We start from the raw sequence: 18871 nt of genomic DNA on the forward strand, positions 1-18871 counted from the left end.
GTGGGAAAATATTCTTCCCTTGTTTATTATATCAGAGGCTTCATTTAGTTATAGATTCAAATGTCATAGCTTACCCACGTGTGCAAAGCTGACAGATGAACCGTGAGGAATCCTAACACATTCCTTCTAGACCTATTTCTCATTAGGCTTTCAGAGTATGAAGAGTGAGAATCTCCCATGGTATATAAAAAGCAAACCACAGCACCAATGTGAGGTTTTCATTTTGTAACTTAGGCCAGGAGTCCTGCAAGGTTCTGGTGTTTGCTACAGAGATAGATGAAGAGGTTGACCAAGAAAACTGCTAAGATATCTGGGGATGGAGGGGGAGAGAGGGCTGCAGGAGATGTTAGATTGTGTTGTAGATGAATTTGCAGAAGCAATGCTGAGTGTAAGCTGAAGGCATTCAGAGGCATTGAGATGCTGTGGGGGTTGAGTGACACAGTCCATGGAGTAGTGAGAGAGATACACAGACTGGAAGGGAAGGAAATCAAATCCAATACTGGCCCTGAGGTTTCTGATGGTTAGTAGAGATTCCAAATAAGCTGAAGGTGACGTTATCAAGCTTGAGACAACTCATCTACCTGGAAAGCTGTGGTAGGTCTTGGTTTAGCAGATTATGGTTTCCAAAGCCTGATACTTGAGAGAGGAAGCTATAGGTCTCTCCCTCAGCACAGCAGATGAGATGGGTTGTCAGTCCTGTCCCCCCGCCCCACCCCGTGAATCATCATATGTTATGCTCTGTTTTTCAGAGGCGATGATATTCTCACCATCCTGACTGAAGTGAACTATGAAGTGAGCAATAAGGATGATAAGAAGAACATGGGGAAACAGATGCCACAGCCCACTTTTACATTAAGGAAAAAACTCTTCTTTCCTCTTGATTGATGTTACATCATTGTGTAACACTATGCTTTATTTATTAAGTATTTTTTTATTTGTTGTAATTAGTGTTAGTTAATTATAAAATATTAACTGCACTTTTTAAGGCAGTGAGGGAATGAGGAACTAAGTATTTTTTTCATAAAAAATTGTGTTTTTAAATATACAACATTATCTTCAATTATTACATCAAAACCATTTTGTCCATACTATAATTACTATAATCATTACTATAATCAATTCACTTTATGCATTTGAATCAAGAACATTTTAATTCTTATATGAATTCAAGTCCTTGCTATGCAATATCAGCCACTATTAGACATTCACAGTTATGGTATAATTTTAACTATTTTTAACAAGATGAAAAAGTACTACTTAAAAGTAAATAAGAACTTAATTCCTCTCTTTTCAAGCCATCTAATACACTACTTTCAAAATATTTAAATTTGAAAAATTAAAATTTTAAATAAAGAGAGCAAAGGCTCTCTTATTGAGTTACATCTCAGCTTTTTTTTTTCATTTTCTGTTGCTCTTTCACATATTTTTTCATATGCTTGTAGGATTCGCTGTTCTTGCTAATGAAGCATTTTAGTATTTCATATATTTGTATACATTTTTTTTCTTTCAGCTCATTTCATGTTTTTAAGAGTATTTTTAAATTTTATTTTCTGAATTTTTATTCTTTTTCTTTTTTAATTTGTTTTAATTAGATACACGTGACTGTACAGTGATCTTGACATATCATACATTTGAATCAGGGGATTATAATGTATAACTCTGCCAGAATTCAAGGTAGCTATTACATAAACTAAATATGTTTTTATCCTAGTTTTGTTTTGTAGTTTGCTTTTAGATGGTCTAAGGATTGCCTGTTAATGTTCTAAAGAGGTACTGCTTTAAGAACTCATGACCTGGGTTAACTTAAGATAAGGAGTTATCACCTACAGGATAGAGAGATAGGTACTAAAGCCCAGTACTTAGTATAAGGCTGTTGAAGTTTATTTGCTGGATGTTTAAGATTAAGTTTTAAAATTAAAGTTAAATTAAAGAGGCCAAGAAAACCAATATTTGGCTCTTGCCCTCTGAGTCAGTCTGAATCAGGGGATAGGGTCTTCTCCAAAGGGCTCTGCAACTCTAGGCCACATAACCTCCTGATCAGGGAGATTAATGAGACCAGTGGATGCTGAGGGCCATTACCAAGTAGGAATGACGCATCGAAATTTCCTTGCCAAGCGTACCCCATGCTGCTTAGAGGACATTTGATGGGACATTGCATGCATGCTTTAATGAGGTGACCTTGCTCAAGGACCTAGGCAGATCCGGGTTTAGAGCTGATCAGGTTTGAGGAAGTAACCGGCTCCTTGAGTTTAAGGCGTTGCCAGTTTAAGATAATGGGTTTTAGGGAAGTTGGAAGTTGAAGATTATTGCTGGGATTAGGGTGTTCCTGCTGCTTGTTCCCGTTGAGTTCTCGTGAGATTAAAATGGGATTTGGAGAGAGCCTCGTGGAGTAGGTGAAGGGTGCGGGAGACAGCAGAACGTGTTTGCCCCTGGACCTGTGTGAAGGCGGTGTGAGAGCGGGAATAAAGAATTGCTGTTTGAACCTACAAAGCTGTGAGTGCCTCGTGATTCTGGTGCCAAGCCGAGACATTGGCTTTGGCATTTTGGTGGCCCGTACGCGGAACGTCTGAAATTTGGAGGTGAGTAAAATCGCTCCCCCCTGAGGGAAGGCGAGAGAATGGGTGACCATTTCAAAAAACAATGTGTTCTTGTTTTGATTTATTTCATTTTTGTTTCAAGCTGCCTATCCCTAGAAATTTCTCAGGCAAACTGGGAAAAATGGTTGGCTCAAGGTTTGAAGTTTGTTAGCCCCGAGAAAGAGAAAATTGATACAGTGAATTTTTATTCAGTTTTTGTTTCATTCAGTTGTGGTTTTGTTTTGTGTTATCTTATTGGATTGCGTTATCCTTATAGAAGATTAGAAATTATTAAAAAAGAAGCCGAAAAAGTGTTAAGTAAATTGTTAGAGATTCAGACCATGGAGGAAGACATTTTAGGTCAAGCAAAAGAGAAGGTCTCTCGAGCTAGTCAGAGAAAGGGAGAAAATTTAAAGGAAAAGGGGTTATTAGAAAAAAGGCCACAACAAGAGGCTGTCACTAACTCCGTTTTACCAGAGGGTGTAATTCAACCAACAGCCCCACCGATGGAGACAGCTGAGTGGCCCTCAAACCCCGTAGTTGATAGATGGGATCCTGAGACAGGACCTCAAAGATTAGCATGCCCTGTATTTGAACAGGCAGGAGGGCGGCGAATTCACCGTATTTTAGAATTTAAAACAGTGAAGCAGTTAAAGGAGGCTGTAACAACCTATGGTCCTCAAGCCCCCTTCACGGTAAGCATGGTGGAGTCCATTACTAACTTGGACATGACGCCAGCAGATTGGGCTAGCATGTGTAAATCTGTGCTAACTGGAGGACAATATTTGTTATGGAAGGTTGCCAATGAGGAATTTTGCATGGAGACAGCTAGGCGAAATGCAGCAGCCGGTTACCCTCAAAGAAGTCTTGAAATGTTATTAGGAAGGGGACCTTATGAGGGTCAGCGGCAACAAATGGAATATGATCCTGCTGTATATGTACAGATTGCTGCAGACGCAGTTAGGGCATGGAAGACTTTACAAGGACATGGAGATTTACAAGGTCAGCTATCTAAGGTAATACAGAGACCTAATGAACCTTACGCTGACTTTGTAGAGAGGCTTATTCAAACGGCTGCCAAAATTTTTGGTGACACAGAACAAGCAATGCCATTAATAAAACAACTGGCTTATGATCAAGCAAATCGTTGCTGCAGAGAGGTTATTAGACCATGGAGACATGAAGATTTAAACACATATATTAAATTATGTAGAGATGTTAATGAACAAGGGCAAGTCTTGGCAGCTGCAGTACAACAGGCTTTAGATGCCAGGCTAGAAACATGCTATAATTGTGAACAAACAGGACATTTTAAAAGGAGTTGCCCCATAAGAGGAGGGTTTAACAAAACTAGAAATCAAAGGAATAGAATACCGGGTATTTGCCCACGATGCCGTAGAGGGAGACATTGGGCTAATGAATGCCGTTCTCAAACCACCATAGAAGGTACTCCCTTATCAAAAAACGGACAAGGATCAGGTATTTACCCACGATATCGTGGAGAAAGGCACCAGGCTTCATTGCCAAAAAACGGACCGGGGGGCCCAATGCTCCGGGGCCCACAACCACAAATATACGGGGCAGTGGAGGAACCCAGAAACCCCATCAGGGTGGTGCCCAGGACACATTGTCCATTAAATCCCTCATCAGACAAACCCGAGGGAGCGCAGGGTTGGACATCTGCGCCTCTGCCAGAGCAGTATTAACTCCAGAGATGGGAGTTCAAATCATTCCCACAGGAGTAAAAGGACCTCTTCCCCAAGGAACAGTAGGCTTATTGTTGGGACGTAGTTCATCTACATTAAAAGGACTTATGATAAGTCCTGGGGTAATTGATCCCGATTATGTAGGTGAAATAAAAATTATAGCTAGTTCTCCAGGAGGTATATCAGTAATTTCACCTGGAGATAGAATAGCACAGTTGTTAATACTACCCAGCCTACACAATAAGTTCTCTAGTCTTAATGTAGAAAGAGGTTCCAAGGGATTAGGCTCCACAGGTGTAGATTGGGCTATGTTGTCTTTAAATTTAGATTCTCGCCCAATGTTAAAACTAAATATTCAGGGTCGTGACTTTAATGGACTGCTGGACACAGGTGCTGACCTTAGCATCATATCTCTTCAAGAATGGCCAAAACATTGGCCATTACAACAAGCCACTCAAACGCTTCGAGGCCTAGGAGTGGCGACTAATCCCCATAGAAGTGCTATGGTATTAGATTGGAAGGATCCTGAAGGATGTGAAGGAACTATACAGCCATATGTTTTGGATCACCTTCCTATTAATTTATGGGGACGAGATGTCCTAGATCAACTAGGTTTGATGTTAACAAATAACATCAATCCTAATGTGCCCACTACTAGGGCTAGACAAGGTATCAGGAAAGAAAAAAGATTAGGAAAACAAGAACAAGGTATAGCAGCGCCAATTCAAATAGATCAAGGAACAGACAGACATGGGTTGGATTTTCAGAAAGGGCCACTGAGACAATCAAAATTACTTGGAAATCAGAAAGACCAGTGTGGGTTCCTCAGTGGCCCCTGACTAAAGAAAAGATACAAGTAGCCCATGATCTGGTCAAACAACAATTAGCGGAAGGACATTTACAACCTTCCGTATCTCCCCATAATACTCCCATTTTTGTTATCAAAAAGAAATCGGGTAAATGGAGATTATTACAAGATTTAAGAGCAATTAATAATGAAATGGTCATTATGAGACCTGCTCAATCAGGGATTCCTCAATTGTCTGCTTTACCAAAAACGTGGCATGTTTTAGCTATAGACATTAAAGATTGCTTTTTTTCGATTCCAATTCATTCCGAGGATAGTCCACGTTTTGCATTTACTATCCCTGCATTAAATCATGAAGGTCCTGATGAGAGATATGAATGGAAAGTACTCCCTCAAGGAATGGCTAACAGTCCAACTATGTGTCAAATATATGTTAATAAAGCAATCCAGCCACTTAGAAATCAAAATCCTGAACTAAAAATATTTCACTATATGGATGATGTATTATTGGCACATAAAGATAAAAACACATTGCTGGAATGTTATGCCACACTTACAAACTTGTTAAAAAACTATAATCTAGAGATAGGAATAGACAAAGTACAATTAAATTTTCCAATTAATTATTTAGGAGTTCTATTATCCTCAACCATGGTCCGTCCACCTAAAATTCAAATACGAGTAGATCAACTCAAATCACTTAATGACTTTCAAAAGTTGTTGGGAGATATAAATTGGATAAGGCCTTATCTAGGCATACCAACAGGAGAGTTGGGACCTTTATTTGATATTCTAAAAGGTCCATCAGATCCAAATTCACCCCGAATGTTAACTCCTAAAGCTAGAAAGGCATTAAAAATTATTGAAACATATATGGAAAATATGCATTTAGATAGAATTGATATAAGTTTGCCTTTATTATTTATTGTACTACCAACAAGAAATATTCCTACAGGAGTATTTTGGCAGGAAGGTCCATTATTGTGGATACATTTATCTTATTCTCCTAACACTATTCTTACTAGGTATCCTGAGGCTGTAGGACAATTAATACTCAAAGGTATAAGAGCAGCAAAGACAGTGTTTGGAATTTCTCCCAATAAAATTATTACTCCATATACTATGGAGCAAATTGATGAGTTAGCTAATGAATTAAATACTTGGGCAATAATCATGTGTAAATCGAATGTTTCATTTGATAATCATTTACCATCTAATCCTTTGTTGTCTTTTTGGTCTAAGCATCCTGTAGTTTTTCCTAAAATGACAAGAAAAACACCTATCATGAATGCTCCAAATATATTCACTGATGGGTCTAATAATGGTACAGCTGCAGTAGTTACCCCTGATCAAGCTTGGTGTCGTGGCATTTCTGTATCTTCCTCCCTTCTACTAGTGATGGTCTAAAATTTGGGGGCCAACAGAGGTGAGGCAAGAACCTCACCCCCCCCCCACTGGCACCAAGGTTAAATTTGGGGGCCAACAGAGGTGAGGCAAGAACCTCACCCCCCCACTGGTGCTTAGGCCTAATTAATCAGAAGGGGGGAGATGCTGAGGGCCATTACCAAGTAGGAATGACGCATCGAAATTTCCTTGCCAAGCGTACCCCATGCTGCTTAGAGGACATTTGATGGGACATTGCATGCATGCTTTAATGAGGTGACCTTGCTCAAGGACCTAGGCAGATCCGGGTTTAGAGCTGATCAGGTTTGAGGAAGTAACCGGCTCCTTGAGTTTAAGGCGTTGCCAGTTTAAGATAATGGGTTTTAGGGAAGTTGGAAGTTGAAGATTATTGCTGGGATTAGGGTGTTCCTGCTGCTTGTTCCCGTTGAGTTCTCGTGAGATTAAAATGGGATTTGGAGATAGCCTCGTGGAGTAGGTGAAGGGTGCGGGAGACAGCAGAACGTGTTTGCCCTGGACCTGTGTGGAGGCGGTGTGAGAGCGGGAATAAAGAATTGCTGTTTGAACCTACAAAGCTGTGAGTGCCTCGTGATTCTGGTGCCAAGCCGAGACATTGGCTTTGGCAAGTGGAGGACAGAAAGCCAATCAGTGCATTTGCTGTGAAGAGGAGGATCATCAGAGAAGGGAGACATCCCTGATGCTTCCGAGGGAAGCCACATGGTCAAGCAAGGCCTGGACCCATCCTAGCGCAAATGGCACTAGCAGAACTGAGAAGCTGCTGTGAAGTTCCCGAGGACTCCCCAGGGTAATTCAGCTGACTGTTAACAATAAATGGAAACAAAGTCAGTTTGACTTGCTTCATCTTAAACACTTAGCAAAGACAGTCAAAGCCAAAACACAGCTATTCCTGGGCATTTTAAATGATAATAATAGTTAAATGTAACTTCCATAAACTAGTAGACTGGAGGCTACAAAAAAAATTCTTAGGTAGAAATGCCTGATAACTGTCAAAGAAACTGCCAGAGTAGTTTTTAGTTTAAGGCCCACAGATATTCTAACCTACACAGGTAGGCTTGGTGTTTGCTAGTATGGTTATCCAGCCCTAAGTAACAGAATTAAAGATTTTTCTATTAGACACAGAGGTCATACTAGTAAAAGGATTTTGCAGGATCAGATGACATTAAATTAAATTGTATCTTAAAGGAAAGGACATCTGTAATCCTAAAAGTTAAATGTTGTATTTACATTCCTGATATTTCTGGCAATGTGACAAATATCCTTAAAGATTTATATGCTCAGATGGAAGCCATGTCCTCAGCAACTTTGTCATGGAAACAATATCTCAGCTCCTGGTTCTTGGTACTTCCTGGTGGAAAACATTGTTAGTCTTTGTCTTTGCCATCATACTCATTGGCATATTCCTGTGCTATGGCATTAATTGCTGCATCAATATGGTTCCAGTACTAATAAATTCTTGTTTCTCTTGTAGACCAACCATCACTCAAATGGCCCTCCAGCCTATTACTCCTCAATTGGACTTTTATCATGGATCACTCGATAGACCCGATACTTTTAAGGGGGACTCCGAACTGCTTGCCCCACGCCGTCCCTTTTCAGCCTGAAGAAGCCAGAAAGATTCTCTTCGTCCCCCTTCCTCACAGCAGTAAGGAGTTCCCAAATTAGAGGGGGGAATGAAGCCAGATTTAAAGTTAGGTAGTCAGTGTAGCTAGATAAATCGGGATCTAATACCGAGTGAAATCTAAAATGGAGGCCATGCTGAAATTGATTCCAGGAAATGCAGGACAACTCATGGTAATCAGGCAGCAATATGCTCCACTGGCGGAAATGGAAAATGAGACCTTCCAATAATTGTGATTCAGTACTTTTAAGATTAAAAGTAGTCAGAAAAAGGAGTGGGGAATGTAAAGGTTAAAAATTTCCAAGCTGATTCTAAGCCGCAGAGCCTGAGTTAAAGTGTAAAAGACCAGGCATCCTAAAGTTTCCAAAGTGCAGGGATTGGGTTAAAAAGTAAAAGACTAGTATTGTTAGAGTCCCTCTGCTACCCCCAAAACCTGTAATCTCTGTAGCTGTTAGGACAATACTGGAACTGCCCAGTAAATATTTCCACCGACTTTCTGGTTGTTTAATAGCTAAGGGTTCCGAGTTGCTTGGCACGTAGGCATTGCAGGACCTAAACCAATCAGTTTGAATGTGTACCCCACCTAGGAACACCAATCACTCCTGCCCTGATTGTTCCCGCCAATGTATGCACTAATCCTGACTCAAGGTTGTTGTTCAATTTTCCCTCGCCTCATGATGATTTGTTCTGATGTATGCAAAGCCCCCCACCCTCTCCAAAAAGTGTACTTAAGCTCCGCTTGAACTCTGCTTTGGCTCTGGGCTGCTCTCCCTCCTTGAGTGAGCACAGAGTCCCAGCGCACTGGAATGGATCCCCAATAAATATCCCCTTTTGCCAATTGCATGGAGTCAGTCTCTTGGGTGGTCTCTCCCTCCGACGTTTCGCCAGACCCTTACAAGAGAAGTGATGGGAGGGGAAGGAAAGGATGTGGGGATAGGAAAGATAATGGAATGAAACAGACATTATTATTGTATGTGTATATGTGATTACATGACCAATATGATTCTGCAACATGTACAATCAGAAATATGAAATATCCCATCTATGTATGATATGTCGAAGTGCATAAATGCATTCTAATGTCATATATAACTAATTAAAACAAATTTTAAAAATTTAAAAGAAAAAAAAAAGAAAACATTCTGATCATAGACTTGTTTTACTTGAGTCTCCCAATATTGGGTCCCACAGGCTGTGTTTTTAACGTTTACAGCCAACATTTAAAAACCAGGAGATATCACATAAAACCCATTATATCTTTTTTTGAAAATTGAGAATTTCTGATAACATTGACCCCAGAGAAGCACCTCTCTCCAGCCAGGTGTGGCTCTGCTTTCCCCAGTCCTCTCTCCATCCCTACCCAGGCACCTCCAAGGGGCTGCTGTCAATGGCCATTTATCACCCTGCCAGTGTGACCATTTTACTTTACATCCAGACATTTTCGTTGATTTATATTGCCTACCCTGGGGGGCATTTGAATTCTGGCAATGGTTTAGAGAAGGCAGCAAGAATCTTCAGATACGCTTCCTAGGTGATAGGTTCGGGAACATGGTTGGAAGGTCGGAGAATGCAGGCACATGTATAACAGAAAAAAGTACTGAAGTCAAGTCAAAGAGTTATCTGTCTTGCTAGCTAGAGAGGGGGACAAAAGATGTAGCCCAACATACAGTCAACATTTGATAGGAAGGGTGCCTTCAAATCAGTCTCTTTCTAATAAAATGTGTAAAATGCACAAGAGAAAAGAGTACAAGGCCCAGAGAGAGATCAGCTTCAGGATAGAGAACATCTATTTTTAATGAAGAGTCGATGAGAAGCTTTGCAGTTGAGAATTTAAACATTCCCATTCAGAAAAAAAGCAAATTGTGAAAAGACAAAAACATAGTCAGAACAACCCAAGAACTCAACTAATCATATGCATTTTCTCAAGAAACTCTCTCCACCCACCCCACCCCCAGGAGTTCCATAGGCTTTAGGGATGGTGTTCCTACCATCTTTGGCCAAGGAGAACAACTTTTTGTTTATGATTCTTGTTTTTTGTTGTCGTATTCAATGTCATAATCATAATTATACTCATAACTGGCTAAAGAGGGCAAGGTTCCAGATTGTCTTTCATAAACTTCTTCTTCATTCTTGGCAATCTTTTGCCTGTAAAAGGAAGGATATATCACGACGGACTCAAAGGATAGAAGGGGGTACAGGATATGGGTGTGTGGGTAGGGGCAGAAATGTGGCTATAGTCCTTCCTGGGGGAGCAGTCTCTCATCACTTGCAGTGGTTTTGAATTTAGTGAAATGTGATATTTGGGTGGCCAAATTGCCAAATGAGGCATTTTCTATGGAATCAATGCAACAAGTAACTTCAGTAAAGTTTGACTAAAATTTGTTTGAGCAATTTAAGATGTCTCTTCAGGTAACAGTACGATTTCTGTGTTCTGAAGTTGATTTGCAGAGCAACCAGAAGCAGCTGTGTCTAATACAAAAACCACCGAGTGTTTCAGAGAAGGGGGGCTTGTAAAACAACCCTCAGTCACAGAACAGAAAAAAACTCAGAAATTGATACACTTCCTGGGTCATTCTGCATAACAGACAGGCAAGAGAGAGAAGTCCAGACATATCTCAAAAGAACTCTGGCCTCTGCAGATAACTGTGTCCAAGCTCAGTGACATAACCTCCCTCTTGTCTTGACATCAGTAAGCAGTACCTGGCTTATCTTCTGAACCTATTCCTCACTCACATGCCCTCCCTCTCCTAAAGAGAGCTCAGCCAACAGCATCCACACCTTAGAAGAAGGTTTTCCTCTGTCAGGCTGTCTATGGTGTGCTTATGCTTTTCATTAGCTTCAGCAAGCTTGATCTGGAACATCTTCTCAAGATTTCCCACTGTGGCTTTCTGGCAAGACAAAATTTAAAAGCAGTCTTCCCCAGAGCCACCCAGCATGAAGCCATATAGCCAAATGGCAGAGACCCTTGGGTTCCTCTCCCAGCCCCTGTCCTCTCTCCAGCCAGGACTCACCTCTTTCTGGAGTTCCATCTGTGTTTGGTAGAGGTGCGCGTTAAGCGACTCTAGAATAATAGCTTGTGAGTGCAACTCTTCCTCCATGATCTGCACAAGAAGAAATTGTTTCAGGACACCAAGCCCATGTTACCTATTTATTCTCTTCTCCACAGCACCTGGACTATAAGGCAGAGCAACAACCTTAGCTACTCACCCCTGGCCAGTAAATTCTGGCCATTTGCTGTCTCTCCGGGCCGCATACCCTCCCCTTCAGCCACAACCATCACTGCCACAGAGCCAGTTCTCACCAGAGCTCAAACAGATGGTTACCATGGCAATCCGCCATTCATTCACTGAAGAGTCTTTTGTTAATAACCTACTACTGATTCCCACTATAGGATATTCTGGAAAAGGTGAGACTCTAGGGACTGTAGAAAGATTAGTGGTTTCTAGAGGTTGGAAGGGGAAAGGAGAAATGAGTAGGTGGGGCAGAGGGTATTTTTAGGGCAGTGAAACTATTCTTTTTGACACAGTGATTATAGATACATGACATGACATATTAGGCAAAACCCAAAGACTGTATGTCTCAAGGAATGAAGAATGTAAACTATGGAGCTTCAGTTAATAATAATGCATTAGCATCAACTGGTAGACTGAAACTAATATATCATCCTAGTGCAAGATGTTGATAATAGGTGGAACTCTGAGGGGTAGCTTAGGGGAACCTGTAATTTTTGCCCTAATTTTTCTATAAACCTAAAACTGCTCCAAGAAATAGACTATCAGTTAAATGAACAAAATAGTACTGAAGAACACTTAAGAACCTGTGCAAAAGTCCTTAGGAGGCAAAAAGCGTAGGAATCCTTAAGGAACACTAGTAGGGTTGGAATAGAGACCACAAGTAGGAGAGTGGGCCACGGTGAGGAGACGCAGAGGAGCCAGGCCACACCTGGGATTCATGGTAACTCGAGAATAATGGGGGGTGGGGGCCAAAAAGTTTTAGGCAGAGGAGTGTTTATATTGGTTCTCACTGTTTGCATCGATCTCACTACTCTGTGGAACATGGGTTGGAAGGGACAGGGTAGAAAACAAGGTCAGCAAGGAGAAGAGTATTACAGTAGTTCAGGTGAGAAATAATGGACTGGGGGAGACGGCGGCGCTGGAGAGAAGTGGATTTATAGAGTGCTCTATGGAGGAGTGGTTGATGCCGATGCATGGATGAGGGAGAGTGGAAGAAATCGAGGACGACTTTGACTCCAGTTTGAACAGCTGGGAGATTTACAATTTGAGAGCTCAAATCCTGGGAGGAAAATCAAGAGTGTGGAATGGGACACATGAGGTTTGAGATGTCCATTGTCACCTATGTAGAAACACCAAATGGCCAGTTGGATATGCAGCCTGGGTCTCAGAGGAGGGGCCGGGGCTGGAGGAGTCCATCTGGTCGGCAGCACAGAGATGGCATTTACATTTGTGTGAATAATTAACTCCCAAAGGAGAAAGGGGAGAGAAAGAAAAGAAACAGAACCCAGGGCCAAGCCCTGAACTTTCCAGGGCTTAGAATGTAGGTGGAGGAGGAGGACCTACAAAGAGGACGGAGAAGTGACCAGTGCGGGGGAAGCAGACACTTGTGAAAGCCAGAGGTGAGTGGCCCAGGGAGGAAGTGACCTCACCTCAGAACAGGAGAGACATTCCTGGTATTTGTCACAAGAAGTGTTGAGCAGGGAACTAGGCCTTTAAATAGGGTGGCTCCTGAAAAGGTGGTATTTGAGTAAAGACCAGAAGAAGGAAAGAATGTTAGCCATGTGGATTTCTGAGAAAGAGCTTTTCAGGAAGAGAGATCACCAAGAACAAAGACCCAAGGTAGGAGCATCCTGGCCTTTTAAGAAATGGCAAGGAATTCAGTGCTGCTGGGATGGAATGATGGAGGCAAGAAATAGAAGGAGATGAAGCTGGGGAAAGAAAAGAGCAAGAGGGATAATCCCTGGGCCAACACAGTCCTGGGAGCAGTTCACCATCGCACCATCCAGAGCAGAAGAAGCCGTCTAATGCAAAGGGAGCTGGGAGAGCATTTGGAAAGGTGTTACCTCAGGAACCGGGAATCCAGCTCTGCCCTGGACTGCTTCAGTTCAGCTCAGCAAAGCATAAAATCAATGCTAAGGCTGATGCATTGCATGTGAAAGAGTGAAACTGCTTCCAAGTAACTTAACTGTATCAGAACAGAGTTCAAGAAGATTTAAAGGAATATAAAAATATTTTAGTGCCCAACGAGGCAACTTTCACAGTGGCTGGCACCATAAAAAACTACCAGGCAAGCCAACAAGAAAATATGACCACGAATGAGGAGAAAAATCAATTAATAGCAACAGAAATGGCATAAATGAAGCTTATCTCAAACATATCCATTCTAGATCCAAGTTAAATTCTCAAAGAAGAAAGAACCACAGGTTTTTTTGTGGGTCTGGACAGCTTCTATTCAGATGTCTCCACAAAGTGACCCACAAGAAAGTTATCACTTGGGACTGGGCTTGTGGCTCAGTGGTAGAGCACTTGCCTCCCACGCGAGGGGCCCTGGGTCCGATCCTCGGCACCACATATAAATAAACAAAATAAGGGTACTGTGTCCATCTGTGGCTAAAAAGTTTGTTTGTTTGTTTGTTTTTAAGAAAGTTATCACATCTGAGGTACACCCAGAGCTTGGAACCAGAGATCCGTAGGCAAAGGAAGTTCTGTATTTTTCTGAGCTCAAAGGAAAGAACATGACCATTCATGAGTCAAAATCCTTCCTTAAGCTTTGCTAGAAATAGAATTCATTCAACATTGATGAACATATGGTATGCTGTTGATGTCTGTGCTCACATCTGGCTTTGAAAAGGGTACCAGGTATTTTTGTTTTACGGACAATTCCAGATCACTTTTTAACTTATTTCATCTAGCAAACTTAGCTTTAGGTCTTGCATCTTTTATGGGTTTTGGAAAAATTACCATAGGTTCCATTTTACGGAGAGTGTATCTTTCACTGATATATTTGCATAGTTCCATCTTTCACTGATATATTTGCACAGTTCCATAGGAAGAAACAGAAGAGCTTACCGCTTTGGTCTTCCTTAGCTCCTCTAATTGCAGGGTGTCGCTTTCATGTTGTTTCAAGAGTTCCTAAAAACAATATTATTGGCTCTGGATATTCTTTTGGAGAATTAAGAAAGCCAGTAGAGGATTCAGGAATATAATATTTACTAAAGCTTATATATCAATATAATGATACACACATTGTCAACAAATGATATGACATTTTGAAATTAACTAATGAAAATCTTATATTAAACACTATCACATTGACAAATATAAAATAAATTAGATTTTCATCAAAAGCTTTTAAATTAGTGTACAGATTCAATATTGTTAAGGATTTATTTCGGCATGGATTGATCTTTATTTTCAATGTATTCCTAGTCAAAATGCCCACAGGCTTTCTTGAGAAGTTAATTCTAAATTGACAAGCTAGTTCTAAAACGTATATGCAAATGCAAAGAATGGGGGAAAAATAATCTTGGAAAACATTACTAAAGTTAGATGATCTTAACTATTTGGTATTAAGCTCTAATAGGTAAGACTACATTACGTTTGTGGGCCTAAGCGAAGACAATTAGTCATAAGAAACAGAATGGAGTCTGACTCCCCACCCCCAATGACCCCAAGGCAACTCAATGGGAAAAGGAATGTTGTTTTGTTTTTGGTTTAAAAAAAAAATTGGTGCTGAAACAACTAAATATTCATATGTAAAAAAGTGACCCATGGTATCTACCTCACTCTGTATACACAAATTGTTCAAAATGGATCATAAAATCATAAAAGTTAAAATTATGAAATTTCTAAAAAAATAGAATATCTTTGTGGCATTGTAGTAGACAATGTCAAAACTTATCAAATTTCACACTTAAGTCTGTGTGTTTTGCTAAGTATAAATGATAGCTCAATGAGAGAGGGAGAGAGAGAGATCTATTTACAGCCAGCATCACTAGAGAAATAACAGGAAGAAGAAAGAAGGATGTATACAGATCAAATCTCCCTCCACAAAAGGAATGGCTACTTCTTATTCCGATGATTTTTCCCTCCAGACCTTAGGAGCCCTATACACACTTGCAGAACCTGACCCCATCTCATTGTTGTTTTGTCCATTAATAATAGTGAATACCAGAAATTGACTTTTATTGGTGATCCTAGTGGATTTTGATTAGCATAATAGTTAGACATGGACACAAAAATGAAATACGTAGAATATCCAAAATATTGGGAAAACATTTTACCCAAAAGTGGTACAAGAATGTAACAAAGTCTGTAGCTGTCCACTTAAGCATGGTGCCTAGGACTTGATCCCAGGTGGCCCTGAGTCCTGCTAAGGACATGCTCTGGTTGCCTGGTGCAGATGATAATGGGTGCCAAGTTCTGCCTCTGGGATGCCATCAGGCCTGCCACTGGGAAAACTTCTATGCATCTAAAAGTTCAGAGACCTGGTGGCATGAAATGTCGGGGCTGCTTGCTAATGCATAGTTGCTAAGTAAATGTTCATAAGTATAGCAAAACTTGGCCTGAGACCTGCTTTCATTATTTCCTGGTCTCAGAAGTAAGGTTTTAGCAGTAGTGAGGTTTGGCTGGCAGGAGTAGTCAACCCTCACCTCCCTTCATTATTTACTAAGAGTCTTGTGTGACCAAATGTGTTTGGTTTGCAGCAATGCCTTTTCTCTTCTGCTATAGTCAGGAATGAAAAAGACATTCAGAGATGGCATTTTGGTAAAATTGGGAATTTCAGGTTCTGTATATTTAGCATTCAGTTATTTCCCATCACTTAAGATTTTTATTTCAACAAACAAGTAGTAAGACTAGCTAAAGGAGAGCAAGCCTATCAACCTACCTGATTTTATTTCCAGGAAAGCTGGGTAAGGACAAGGATTGCCCATCAATCACACAAAAAGATTCCTGACTATGGAGGCACAGCTACTGTGCCTGGACCACACACATGCAACCACCGAGTTCTCCCTGACCTACCTCCTTCTCGCTAATGAGGTTCTCAATGGAAGCACTGTAGGATTCAGTTATTTTCTTTTTTTCTTCTTCTGACTCTAACTCGAACTTTTTTGTCATCTTGTGTTCTGCGGAGGTGTGAAAAAAAGCACATCTATGTGTAAATATGGAAAAACAAGTCAAGAGAGAAACCCAGAATATTTGAAGATACAAGCAATTTCAGACCAGGTCAAACCCCAGTCCTTTCAGCCTGGTGTTTGGACTCTGACCTGGAAATGCCTGAGGATGAGGTGATCAGGATGGTTGTCCTTGATCACGTTAGCCATATGAGATTTACCGTCACCACCTGTGGTTCTTGTGTGCATTATTTATTTTGGATGTGTTACTTATTATTCCTAAATATTCTTGTGTTGAAGCTCTTGGCTTACCTGATTTTCTCCAGCAATATCATTCATTTTGTCCTAAAGCCCTGAGGTTGGCTTACCTTGTTTTTTTTTCCCCCCCTGGGCAAAAAATCTGCCACCAGAACCCTAATACTACAAAGGAGGAAGGCGGGAAAGGGCAAACACAAATTCCCTCTGTGTGGCAATTCTGGGGGCTGGAGGAATTCTCTGGACTGACAGGGAAACCCTGGAATGGGATGCATAAATTCTAGTTTTCCAAAACCTAGATGTGTGTTGTGTAAGAATGTAGAAGTCTGGGAGGTGAGCAACACACAGGAGCAGCTCCACATCCCAACCCCAGCCAGAGTCCCCACCAGAATGTGAACTTCCCAGGGAGTCTTTGCATTTGAATGAGTAATTTGGTTAAACTGAATAAATGTAAAATAAGAGGAATAGGTTTGTAGAGGGCCCACTCCTCCTTCAACTATTCCTCTCCACCAATCGCTCTGTACATTCTTCCATGAATGAAGAAGCTCAGTGTTGTGGGAAGTGCTACAAATCCAAACTCTAGGTTAAGCGTTGAACGTATTCAAAAGCTTTATCAAACATGGCTCCCTTTGTGGGGACATGGGGACAAGGAGGCTCTTGCTATAATGGATTGTGTGGTTCATCCTTGCTCTCTCCCCAAAATGAATATTTCAAATTCTAATTGAAGAACTCCTGGAGCTTTGGGCTCACCTGTAACTAGATATTAAGTCTACATTCCTATTAGAGGTCACAACACTTGTTCAAGTCCATGATAGGCAAACTTGGAACCAGCAAGTTTGAAAAATACAAGCTCAGGCCCCTTAGTTCAGGTGTGTAAACTTGAAAAGGACCCTGCCCTTCTCATCACATGGGAGACTTTTTTTGCTTGGGGTTTGTTTTGCGGTACTGGGGATTACACACAGAGCCTCACACATGCTAGGCAAGTACTCTATCACTGAGCTGCAAACTCAACTCTTTATTTTGAGACAGGGTCTCACTAAATTGTTCAGGCTGGCTTCAAACTTGGACTTGCCATCCTCCTTCCTCAGCCTCCTGGTTGCTGGGATCACAGTGTGCGCCATTTTGTTTTCTTGATGACTACAGCACCTTCCATTCAGGAGTCTGGTGTGGGGCCGTCACGCTTGGTAAACCCAAGGTCCCTCAAGTCAAGGCCAAGCCTAAGGCAGTTTTCTGCTGAGCTTGTCACCCCCAAGCCCAACATTTCTGTAGTACTCACTCTGTTGCAGCAGGATCTTTTCCCGCTCCAACTTCTCATCCTTCTCCCATTCTGCTTTCCGCTTTGACCATTTTTCTTCTATTTCATCATAAATGCTGTCCTGTGGAGTCCCAAAGGCACCATGAGGAAAAGGGCCCTAAGCCCCGGAGAAGCTGTCCATGCACACTAGAGAGGCCCCCTTACGCACAGGCCCTTGCCCTGGGCAGCTTCCCTCACTGACAGGCCCCTCCTTGGATGACATATGGGAAGTAAATTCCATCCCCATCCAGCAGAGAATTGTGGAACCCAAAAGGTCAGGGGAGAACCATGCACGCCTGAGCGGCCTTTGCCCTGCTGGAACTGGGCTTCCACTGAACACAGGTAGGCTCTCCAGGTGGGAGAATCCCACGTCAGCTCCTGCTGAACCATGAGTCGCTCTTCAGTGGCACACAAGAAGAGAAATGCCTGGACTTAATCTGAAGACTTAGAACACAGCGTGGTGTCTGGCAGAAGTCCCCGTTTGTTTTGCAGGGAATCCTAGAAACCCAAAAGAAGGCAGCCCGGGATCTCAATGATGCTAGTAAATTCCCAGAAGGGAAAGCATCAGGAGCCACACTAATTGGGGCATCAGTTCCCTGTGGAGTCACTGGGACCAGGCTGATGGGTTCTCTCTCCTCATTTTCATGCTAGTGGGCAACATGGTTGCCACGAAGTTCAAGTGGCCTGGAGAGGCCCAGACTGAAATAAACACAGAGTAAATTTAGGAACCTGGGACAGTTCATCTGGTCATAAATCTGGTCAGATTTTGGATATAAGCTCAAAACTGAAACTGTCAGTAGCACATAGAACTTCAGAGGTAGTGCTGGTGTTTCACCTTTGATGGGCGTGACCACCTGTCTTGGTTTGTCTGGGACTGCCCAGGTATATGCAATAAAGTCTGGAAACCCAGGAAATTCTCAGTCCCAAGGCAACAGGACTAGTTGGTTCTTATATTTAACAGTTAAATAGGAAGAGGGCTTGAGTCTGCCCTTCCCCTGTCCACTTCCCATCTCCTGTTCCACTCATCCCCCTCGCAAGGCATCATACTCTAACTCTGGGCCTTC

General features: G+C 41.7%; 2 protein-coding genes across 4 annotated transcripts in view; one reads left to right on the forward strand and one right to left on the reverse strand.

Moving 5' to 3' along the window:
• The window catches only part of Casp8 (caspase 8), a 48548-nt gene extending 39580 nt beyond the window's left edge, over positions 1 to 8968 (forward strand). For all 3 annotated transcript variants that reach the window (XM_005338903.5, XM_040294699.2, XM_078017847.1), the window contains one exon: positions 750 to 8968. In XM_005338903.5, the coding sequence (XP_005338960.2) occupies positions 750 to 885 (136 nt within the window). In that variant the 3' untranslated portion in view covers positions 886 to 8968. The remainder of the gene's footprint in view (positions 1 to 749) is intronic.
• A 938-nt stretch (positions 8969 to 9906) lies between these two features.
• The window catches only part of Flacc1 (flagellum associated containing coiled-coil domains 1), a 31080-nt gene continuing 22115 nt past the window's right edge, over positions 9907 to 18871 (reverse strand). Inside the window, exons 10-15 of the mRNA XM_005338929.5 lie at positions 17790 to 17889; positions 16167 to 16270; positions 14214 to 14276; positions 11142 to 11231; positions 10909 to 11018; positions 9907 to 10275 (exon numbers count right to left, since the gene is read on the reverse strand). Of these exons, the coding sequence (XP_005338986.2) occupies positions 10149 to 10275; positions 10909 to 11018; positions 11142 to 11231; positions 14214 to 14276; positions 16167 to 16270; positions 17790 to 17889 (594 nt within the window). The 3' untranslated portion in view covers positions 9907 to 10148. The remainder of the gene's footprint in view (positions 10276 to 10908; positions 11019 to 11141; positions 11232 to 14213; positions 14277 to 16166; positions 16271 to 17789; positions 17890 to 18871) is intronic.

This window comes from Ictidomys tridecemlineatus, chromosome 7 (assembly GCF_052094955.1).
Source record: "Ictidomys tridecemlineatus isolate mIctTri1 chromosome 7, mIctTri1.hap1, whole genome shotgun sequence".
Classification (NCBI taxonomy): Eukaryota; Metazoa; Chordata; class Mammalia; order Rodentia; family Sciuridae; genus Ictidomys; species Ictidomys tridecemlineatus.